Source organism: Mycotypha africana (genome assembly GCF_025528875.1).
Source record: "Mycotypha africana strain NRRL 2978 chromosome Unknown BDF20scaffold_5, whole genome shotgun sequence".
NCBI lineage: Eukaryota > Fungi > Mucoromycota > Mucoromycetes > Mucorales > Mycotyphaceae > Mycotypha > Mycotypha africana.
Window position 1 is genome coordinate 414,021 of NW_026515729.1, and position 10,888 is coordinate 424,908.

Below are 10,888 nucleotides of genomic sequence, written 5' to 3' on the forward strand. Positions count from 1 at the left end.
AGGGTCACTGAGCATGACACTACCATCGCCCGGTTCGCTGCGCTCGAGGAACAGCTAGCCGAAATGACGAGTAAGTACCAGGCCGCCGAGCGTGAAAACGCTGAGCTCCGTGCCCGCCTCGCTGAACTATCTGCCGCCCCTGCGGCCACTGCCCCCACGCCTGCTGTCCCCACGCCTGCCCCCGCACCTGCCGCCCCCACACCTGCTGCCTCCACACCCGCCGTCCCCAAAGGCACTGAAGCCTCCCAATGGAGCACAGTGGCCGCCCGTAAGCCTAAGAAGGCTTCCAAGGGTTCTGGTAAGTCCCCCCTGCCACAGCAAGCTACCCCCAAGCGTCGTGAAGCTATTGTCCGTGGTTTCAACGAAACCTCCGGTCCTGTTGGGTACACAACTGTGTACATTAATCGTTCCCGCCGTTTTACCAAGTCGGAAGTTCGTCGAAACCTTCGCTTCCTTGGTATCGATCCCCGTCGCGTGATTGACATTTCGTTCCCGGCTAGAAATGTCATTGGCCTGCTTATCCATCTTGGTTTCCAAGCAGAATTTGAAACCCTTCTCGCCTCCGCCAAGGTTGCCACCATCCAGGGCTTTGACCCGCTTCACCCTGACCACGTCGCCGACCCCAAGTACTCTGCTCTTTCTCTCGAGGAACGGGCCAATGTGGCCGGCCGTCTGCACCATCAACGCTGTCTCCGATCGCTGCAGTACTTAGCGCAGCATCGCCTCACTTTGTTTGCTCCCGTCGCCCGTGAATTCATGCACCTTGGTTGGGTCGTTGAGGAGGATCTTCGATCCATTGCTCCCAAGAACCCTTTTGCCTCTCGTGATGATCCTTTGGATTACTCCAACGACGACTCCGACCTCTCTGATACCGCCATGGAAGAGTATTAATGAGTGCTCTAAGTGCTCCTCTTAATACACACCCTTCTCCTGCCTCCTCTCCTTCTCCTGTTTCTCCTCCTCCTATCCTTAATAACCGCTCCTCTCTCTCTCCTATCCCTATCACTATCGGCCTGTGGAACGCTCGCGGTCTACGGGAATCCACGATAGATGATGTCCTCCGTCACTGCCAATCGTTCTCTGTGGTGTTTATCACCGAAACCTGGTTGCTCTCGCCCTGCCATCTCCCCACCTCTTGGCAACAGTTCCACCTTCCCGGTATCCCCGTCTCTGGTGATTACCGTGGATCGCAAGGCATCTGTTGTCTTATCAATCCCTCCTGTCCTCTGCCAGCCTTCCAAGTCCCCCTACCCGGCAATCAGTTCGCACTTGGCATTCAACTTGGTCGTCATTTGCGTCTGATCTGCTTGTATCTCCCGCCTGACCAGCCTTCTATGAGATGCTCGGATGTTTCTGCTGTGCTCTCCTCGCTTCCTCTCTCCCATGACACGATCATCTGTGGTGATCTTAACGCACGCCTTGGCGACGTTACTGGTGACTCAGGTAACAACTCTCGTGGTACTACCGTCCTTGACTGGTGCAGGGACAATAATTTGTCAATCTTGAACCGCCACCTCTCCTACGGTACCCCGACGCTTCTTGACTTCCGTCATGGCCGCCCTGTGAGTAGTATTGTTGATTATTTTATTACCAACTTGTCGACATTTGATACCTCACCCCCTTCTTCTTCTATTGCCATAGCTTCAGATCTGTCGTTGGGCTCTGACCACAAGCTGATGTCTTTGTCATTGCAGTACTGCCCCCCTCCAGCCTCTGTAGGTCATCCCTCTGCCCGCGAGTCTCCCCCTTCTATCCCTTGCATCCGTCGTTGTTGGAATCTATCCCGGTTAAGTGAGTCTGATGTTCGTGACCTCTTCTATCACCAGTTTGCTTCTCTGTCCTCCTCCCTTATCCAAGATCTCTCTTCTCTTCTGTCCTCCCCTCCTCGTTCTCGCCCAGATATTGATGCCCTCAATACTCGGCTCAATGAGGCGATATACACTTCGTTGGACTCGTCGGTTGGTGCCCGTGCCCAACGGCCGGCCCTCTGGAAACGGTTCTGGACCCCTGCCCTCCAAGAAGCAGCTGAGCGACGTGAGCGGTTCTACCGTCGATGGCGACGTTGCCATAGTGCAATGGACAAGATCTTCTGGTGGAACAAGCACATCGAGGCCCACAACAAGTTCAAGCAAGACCTACGTCGAGCGAAACAAGCCTCCTGGCGCGCCTTTTGTGACTCTCTCGAGAACGATGACTTCAGCAAGACGGTGCTTTCTAAAATCAAGCGGATCAAGACTCGTCGGGAACGACAGACTGGCTATGTGAATCCGGACGGTGATGCGGCGGGTGCGATCGCTATGCGTGACCACCTTGCCTCCGTGTACTCTGGCTCCTCTCTCCCGGCTGGGCGTCCTCCGGACCTCCCCAGTGCTCCCCTGCCGTATGATGTGGTCCATCCTCCATCGTCCTCGGGCGGTGATGACGGCTCCCTCCCTCCCTCTGATCTCTCCGTACCATATGGTGTGGTCCACCCCTCATCGTCTCAGGGCGATGGTGTTGGTCTCGGTTCTCCCTCTGTGTCTCGGTCGTTAAGTGTGATCCACTCTTCATCGTCTTTGGACGGTGATGGCGACCTCAGCACTGATTCAAGTGTTGATGATGGTTCCTCTGCCGTCTGGCAGTTGGATACCATCATGAGTCACATCAAGCTCCTGTCTCGTCGTAAAGCTCCTGGCTCTGACCATCTGCGTGCAGAAATGCTGCAGCCCATCAAAAAGCCTCTGGCTAGGGTTCTGTCTCTCCTCTTTGCTCTCTGTTACCAATGGTCCTACACCCCTTCCCTTTGGCGTGAGGCACAAGTTGTGCCTATTCACAAGAAAGGTGATCCCTCTGTCGAAGCCAACTTCCGGCCCATCTCTCTGACCTCCATCATGCGCAAACTGTTTGAGATGTGTCTGGCTCCCTTCCTCTCCTCTGTCTCGCCTCCCCTTGACGTCGCCCAAGGTGGCTTCCGCCCGCAACGAAGTTCTCTGGATCAGGCCCTCTGCTTGCACGACCTTATGAAAGAGTACTTTCGTGTTCATCATCACTGGCCTGTGGTTGCCTTTCTCGACATCAAGGCTGCTTACGATACTGTTGATCGCCGGATCATCTGGCACTCCCTCCTGTCTGTCGGTGCTCCTCGTGGTCTTGTCTCCCTGCTCGCCAACATGTTTGACGACGTCAGTATCTCTATCCTGTTGCGCAATACAGTGTCTCCCTCCTTTCGGCCCCGTACAGGTGTACTCCAAGGTTCGGTCTTGAGTCCCCATCTGTACAGCCTGTACATCAACTCTCTTGCTCCCCTGCTTCGGTCTGCTGCCTCTAGCACTACTACCCGCGTCCTCTCTTCCTCTCCCTCCGGTCCTCTGGTTAATCCGTGGACTTATCCTCCCGCTACTGACCTGGCCCCCTCTCCTACTGCTATCAACCTCTTGCTGTATGCTGACGATGTTGCTTTGCTTGGTTCTTCTTCCGAAGTCCAGCAGATGCTTCGTCTAGCCGAGTCCCACTCGTTGCAGCTTGGTTACCGATGGTCTCCGGCCAAGTGTGCCTTGCTCAACTCTCCCTCTCCTTCCTCTACTGCTTTCCTCCCTTTGAAGCTGTATGGTGAGCAATTGCCTACAGTGGATGAGTTTATCTACCTTGGTGTTCCCTTCCGCCGCAATGGCATCTGTTCCTCTTCGGTGGTGACCAAAGGCAAACCCGGTGCTCTCGCCTCTATGGCTCGCTTACGCGACATCGGTGCTAACCGCTCTGGCTTCTCTTTCCTTCTCTCCTCTCGGTTGTACGCCACCTTTGTGCGTCCCAAGGTTGAGTATGGTCTCGCCGTCACCCGCCTGCTCCAAAAGGATTACAAGACATTAGAAAAGACACAAGACACCTGCCTGAGGATGATCTTTGGAGGTCATCGTACTGCCTCTACCATGGTGTTTGCTCACCTGACCAACTTGCCTTCTCTTCGCTTTCGTGCTGACACCTTGGTGCTCAAGTTCTGTTGTCGAGCCGCTTCCCTCCCAGAGGATTGTCTGTTGTCTCTTTTGAGCAGCTCGCTCCCGGATCCCTCGTTGCCTCGTTTGCGCTCCTTGCGCATGGTACAGGACGTCCCTGCTTCCGTCTTGTCTGCTCCCACCGCCTCCTCTCTGGCCAAGTGGCTCCGTAACTACCGGTCCTCCTTGTTTTCGTCCTTCTTGGGCGTTACGGACAAGGTGTTGATCCGCGCTTGCCGTCCTTCCCTGGGGATTGACCCCGTCTTGTTCGTTCCTGCCTCCCGTGCTGACCGGTCTCGCCTCGTTCGCTGGCGTATGGGCTGGCTTCCTGGTAAGCCAAAGCCTTGCCCCTGTGGTACCGACCACACGTCTCGTCGCCACCTGCTGCTGTGCCCCTCGGTTCCTGCCCGCTTGTGGCTTGACTTGCCTTCCCTGCCGGCTGATTCCCCCGTCCACCGGGTGGATCATGCCCTCAACCAACTGCCTCTCTCTTCCTCTTCTCCCTGCCCTTCGTACTGGGTCTCGCTATGTCGGATCCTTTGGTACTTTGACAAACTGTGTAATCCCGAAGGTGATTACACTACGGATCCTGAGCCTGGACTTGTCTGGTCGTCCTCCTCCCCTGGTGATGGCTAGGTCTTGTTGCTTCCTGATACTCGTCTGTGGTCGAAAGACAGTGTGGATACCGCCCTCTGGTTCGACCCTCCACTGCCAAACCCTTTTAGTGCACGATGCGAGGGAGTCCATGGTATTGAAGCCTGTTGAGTAGCCACCCGTTCTCCCCTACCTTCCTCCTCGCATACTTTTTTTCCCCCCTTATATATACTTTTCGTGAGTCTTGGGTTTTTTTGGCCCCTTTTCCACATCTTCATTGACAGTCTCACTCCTCAATAGTCTCACCTTAGTTAGCAGTAATGTTCAAAAGAACGAATGCATTATAACTAATAAAAACATAAATTTTCGCCTGAGCTACATCCCCTCGGTGGAATCTGATTTATCCCTAGGCTCAGATCATCGCTTGATGTTTCTGTCCTTTGGGTATATCCCCTCCAACCCCCGTGACGATGACTCTTCCTCCTCTTCTGTCTTGGCCCCTCGTCGACTGTGGAATCTCTCCCGGCTGAACGAAGTGGATCCCTTGCTTCTGTACCGATCTCGGTTCCATTCTTTGGTGGCTCCCCTGGCGGCTACCCTCTCTGAATTGGTCTCTTCTCCCTCTGGTGCTCGTCCGCCGATAGACTCGCTCAATGACTCGCTCAACGAGTGTTTCTATCGTGCATTAGATGACTCCATTGGTCCAAAGGCTTCCCGCCCAGGTTACTGGAAGAAGTACTGGACCCCTCATCTCGAAGCTGCTGCTCGTGAGCGGGATAGGCGATACCGTATGTGGCGTCACTCCCTAGGTGTGGACAAAGCTTACTGGTGGACCCTATACCAAGATGCTCATCGTTCCTTTCGTCATGCTGTTGCTGCTGCTAAACGTCTCTCTTGGAAGAACTTTTGTGCTTCTCTTGAAAAGGATTTCTCGAAGGCTACTGCCACTTTGGCTCGGCTCAAGCGTCGCAAGCAGGCTTCCTCCTCTTATACCCACCCAGATGGTCCACAGTCAGCGGTTGATACCATGGCTGCCCATTTGGCAACGGTATATGATGGCTCGCTCCTCTCCTCAGCGGATCGTCCGGCTCCCCCTCCTGATTTCTCAGGTAGGGTCCCGTTCGTTTCTGGCTTCCCCTCTTCTTCTCTGGTCCCTGATTCTGATCTTGGTCTCTTCTCTGTGCCTTCCATTCTCAAGCACATCCAGCAATTGCCCAACCGCAAGGCACCGGGTCGCGATCACCTAAAGGCAGAAATGCTGAAGGCCGTGGCCACGGACCTTGCACCGGTGCTGTCTTCTCTGTTCCAGATCTGTTATCAGTGGTGCTACACTCCTACCTTGTGGCGTCAAGCCCAGGTGTTCCCTATCCATAAGAAAGGTGATCCTCTAGATCCATCCAATTATAGGCCTATCTCTCTGACTTCGGTGATGCGTAAACTCCTTGAGTTCTGTCTGGCTCCCGCTCTCTTGTCCTCTTCTCCGCCTCTGGATGTCGCACAGGGTGGTTTCCGTCCACAACGTAGCCCTCTGGATCAGGCCCTCTGCTTGCATGACCTTATGCATGACTACTTCCTCTCTCACCACCATTACCCTGTTGTGGCCTTTCTGGATATCAAGGCAGCCTATGATACTGTCGACAGACGTGTCATATGGCAAGCTCTTACTGACTCTGCTCTCTCCCGCCCGATCCTTGGTTTGCTGATTCACTTGTTTGATGACGTCCAGGTCTCGGTGCTTATCGCCAACCATTCCTCCTCTTTCTTTTGGCCAGCTACTGGTGTCCTCCAAGGTTCCGTGCTGAGTCCCCACCTGTACTCTTTGTACATCAACTCTCTTCCCTCTCTCTTGCGTTCAGTTGCCTCTGCCAGTACTACTTCGGTGTGTCCTCCTGGTATGTCCCGTCCACTTCCACTCAACTGCCTTCTTTTTGCTGATGATGTTGCTATCTTTGGCTCATCTCATGAAGTGCAGCAGATGTTGGATCTGGCTGCCTCTCACTCTCGTTCTCTTGGCTACCGTTGGAATCCTTCCAAGTGTGCTGTCCTGAACGCCCCGTCTCCTTCCTCCTCCACTACGTCCAACTTTCGGTTGCGTCTTTATGGCGAGCCCCTTCCGACTGTGGACGAGTTTGTGTATCTTGGTGTACCCTTCCGCAGTAAAGGTCTCTACGGTCCTGGCATCCTGGCTTTGCGTTCCTCTGGTGCTGTCAAAACCATGGCTCTGCTAAACTCGGTCGGTGTCAACCGGAATGGTTTCTCTCTTCTCCTCTCCTCGCGGCTGTATACTTGCTTCATTAGGCCCAAACTTGAGTATGGCCTGGCCATCTCTCGTTTGACATCCTCGGATGTAAAAGCCTTGGACAAGTTGCAGAATAGGTTGGTTGGTATGTTCCTGGGTAGCTCTTGGGTTAATGTTGCTAAGCACATTACCTGTATCCATCCGTTTCTCCATCGGTATAAGGTCCTGATGACTCGCTACGTTCTCCGGTCTCGGTCTCTGGCAGGTGATTGCTTGGTGATTCTCTTACGAGATAGCCTGCGTTATCCTCGCCTGGTGCAGCTTCTCTCTGAGAACTCACTATACCGTTCGCTTCCAGTCCCTCCACCTACATCCTCCTCCGCTCTCAAGGCTCTCTTTGACTCCCATTGGCAAGAGCAGTTTGACCGTCAAATGTCATCTGCTACCTCCTCTGGTAAGTTCGTTCTCCTCCGCGCTTGTCGTCCTTCTGTATCACGGCCGGATCCTATCCTCTACCTTCCCATGTCTCGTACTGCCCGTAGTCGACTGGTTCGCTGGCGGCTTGGTCGCTTTACGAACATGGATGAAGAGTGTCCTTGCGTCTCTGGTGCTCGCCTCTCTCGTGATCACTTCCTGGTGTGCCGCGCTATCGATCCTTCTCTGATCGAGCAGCTGCCCCCTTCCCCTCCTTCGGTCAACCGGATCGATCATGCTCTTAACTCTCTCCCTCTCTCTGCCTCTGATGGCCCTCCTCCTTTCTGGTCGGCCTTACTTTCTCTTTTGTACGTGGTTGACACTCTGTGTCATCCGCTTGCTCATATCGCTCCTGATCCCGATCCTGGTGATTCATGGTTTTCTGTTTCTGCCTCTCCTCCTTGATGAAATGTATCTTTTTGTCTTCTAATTGCGTCTCCACGGTGGGGAGCAATGGCATTATAGGGACACCGCTCTGATATGAAATATATAAAAATTCTAAGCTCAACGATACTAGTCTCGCGTCACAGAGCCAATCTATGTTGGAGAAACAGTCGTTCAAAAATTGACCAAAATATGGTATACGTAGTTTGAGTTTCCAAGTTTCTTATGACGAACATCTTTAGTGTAGTGGTTAAGAACACTGCCAGCGTAGCTGGCGACCGGTGTTCGAGTTTCGCATAATTCTTTTATTTTTATTATTTTGCGTGAGACGTTTCTAGAGTATCCTTTTGTATTATTGTTTATACTAATGATATATGACCTCCAGCTGATCCAAAGCCTTTAAACGAGTATCTAATGACTTACTGATCATAAAATGTTTCATAATTATCGCAAATTATTGCAGCTAGCAAAGGAATATGATACAGTATAAAGATAAGCCATTATAAAATAAAAAATAATTTTGCAATTGTTTGAGCTCTACTCTAAATACTGTAATAACAAAAAAACATTGATGTTTGGTCGAGTTATATAAGTATCGTTGTTTTCCTTATTCAACTCTATTTGATTTGATTATATTTGTTATTTCTATAAATCTCTTCTTAAATCTTTTAGGGGGATTATTTAAACACTGTTTTTTTTTTTTTTTTGGCTCAACTTTCATTTTGTTTGATAATATGTTCTCGTTTTGTTGTTTTTCTTTGTTGTATTTGTGATACTAACATCGACTTTCTATCAACGACATCATATAATACATTTTGAATCTAATTACAATATAAACAAGAGCCGAGATGGTAACAAATTTAAAGGATTTTCTCTAAGTTTCTTGTGTACTTGTGTTCTGATCTGTCGCATTTCTTATACCAGAGTAAACGAATATTTGTTTATAAATACAGATTTATCACTAGTTTATCGTTTACGTTTATGTAAGCTAATATGAATACACTTTGAATTCACATTTCAATGAAGTTCAATTTTATTTTGTGTCTGGTTACTTGAACAGCTGCTATTACTATCCTATTGTCAGGTAAGACAATAATGATTTATAAAGATTCTTGTTTATCAGACGTTATTACTACTGCTTCAACTCTTTCTTCAATTTCAAACTTCTTCTGAATAATCAATATCCGTTTTTTTCTTTTTCTTTTTTCTTTTCGAAGGAACCCTTAAAGCTATCAAAGAGCGCTATTGATAACAATTGTCCGCGCATTGAGCTAATGGCAAAGTGGGGATACACTTATAAAAATAAAAAGCTTATTGATGTTAGACAAAAGATGATTTCTTGCACATAACAGAGTTAGATCATTTTTATACGATGCATGGTTTTTAAATTCCATCACCGCTTAAAAATTTGTAAATTGCTGTGATCATTTTTCGTCTAACAACGCTTAACATTTAAAAAAAAAATCCCCTGGCAGGATTCGAACCTGCGTCAAAAGTAACGTAAGTAGCAAAAATACCACTACACTAAAAGCAAGCACCAAAACAGCAAAATATTATTTAGTTACTTATGTACTTGTATCATTTTTTGTGACTTTGAACAACGATTTCTCCAACATAGGTTGGTCCTATGACGCGAGACTAGTATGGTTGAGCTTAGAATTTTTATATCTTTCATATCAGAGCGGTGTCCCTATAATGCCATTTGGCCTTTTGTTCCGATCCGATAACTCTACTACCGCCATCTCGACCCCTGATTACTCGTTTTTTTTGTAATTTTTGCACTTTGACGCGTAATATCTCGACAACCAGTCATCCGATCGCGTCCATCGTTTTTAATTGTTTCAGCCCTTTTTTCAGACAACAACATATCCTAATTTCAGCCGATTCGAAATCGTCAACTTTCCCATCGCCATCATCGCCATTTCGACATTTCGCCATTTCCAATGAGCCAAGATCTCGAAATGACTAATTTCCAAAATCAGCTCGCCCTGCTAGCTAACAGGGTCGCCGAACATGACAAGACTCTCCTTCGCTTTGCCGCTCTTGAAGAACGGCTAGCTGCCGTCACTGCTGAAAACAAGACTCTTCAGCACGAGAACGCTGATCTCCGTGCCCGCCTGGCTGAAGCCCTTGCCGCCGCTGCCCAGCCAACCGTTCTCGCCCACCCCGCCGCCACTACCGCCGCTGCCGCCCCCACCGCCACTACCGCCTCTAGGCCTGCCCCGCCCGCCAAGCCCCTTCCGCCGCTGAGCCCACTGCCACCGCTGCCCCCACCGTTGCCTCAACTGAAGTTTGGAGCACGGTTGCCAAGAGGGGTAAAGCCAAGAAACCCGTCACTGCCAAGCGCCGTGAAGCCATTGTCCGCGGCTTCAACCTTGATACCGGCGAACAAGGTTATGAATATGTGTATATTCATCGTTCCCGTCGCTATACCAGAATGGAGGTCCGCCGAAACTTGCGCGTTCTTGGAATTGATGCCGCTCGCATTCTTGATGTTGCTTTCCCTGCCCGTGGTATCATTGGCCTCCTGATCCACGTCCAATTCAAGGCATCGTTCCTAGAATCCCTTGAACGAGCAAAGGTTCAAACTGTGGCCGATTTTGATCCTTTGGATCCTGCACACTTGGGTGATCCTCGCTTTGCTACCGCCAGTGTCGCTGACCGGGAAGTTGCTGCCATGCGCTTCCATTCCCGCCGTTGCCTCCATGCCCTGAATTTTGTGATTGACCATCACAAAGATGCTGCCGTCGCCGTCGCCAAGGTTTTTGCCGAACAGGCTTGGATAACTGAGGAAGACCTTGCCCGCGTTATTGCCGCTACCCGTCCCAAGCTTTTCGAACGCCCAAAGTATTCCCGAAACGCTGTCTTCGGCTCCGGAGACTTTGAATCCGATAACGACGACACCGACTCAAGCATGGAATATTAATGTGTGATCATCGTATCACCATTAATAACACATCTTCTGATGTGTCCTCTATACCTTCCTTTGATACCCCATCCTCTCCTTCTTCGTCTACCACCCATTCTCTCTCCCTCAACATCGGTCTCTGGAACGCCAATGGTCTCCAAGCTTCCTCCGTCGATGACGTCCTCCGTCACTGCCAGGCTACTTCCCTCCTTTTCATTACTGAAACCTGGTTGCTCTCCCCTTCTCGCCTCCCTACCTCCTGGGAACAGTTTCACCTCTATGGCTCTCCGGTTGCTGGCAACTTCCGTGGTTCCATGGGTG

At 50.6% G+C, this 10,888-nt stretch overlaps 1 protein-coding gene across 1 annotated transcript; it reads left to right on the forward strand.

The window, feature by feature from the left end:
* Positions 1–9,952: 9,952 nt before the first annotated feature.
* BDF20DRAFT_819578 (uncharacterized protein) lies at positions 9,953–10,585 on the forward strand (the record flags this gene model as incomplete). The annotated part of the gene is made up of 1 exon (XM_053077470.1): positions 9,953–10,585. A coding segment is annotated over one exon (633 nt), but the record flags the coding sequence as incomplete, so codon positions are not given.
* Positions 10,586–10,888: the final 303 nt, after the last annotated feature.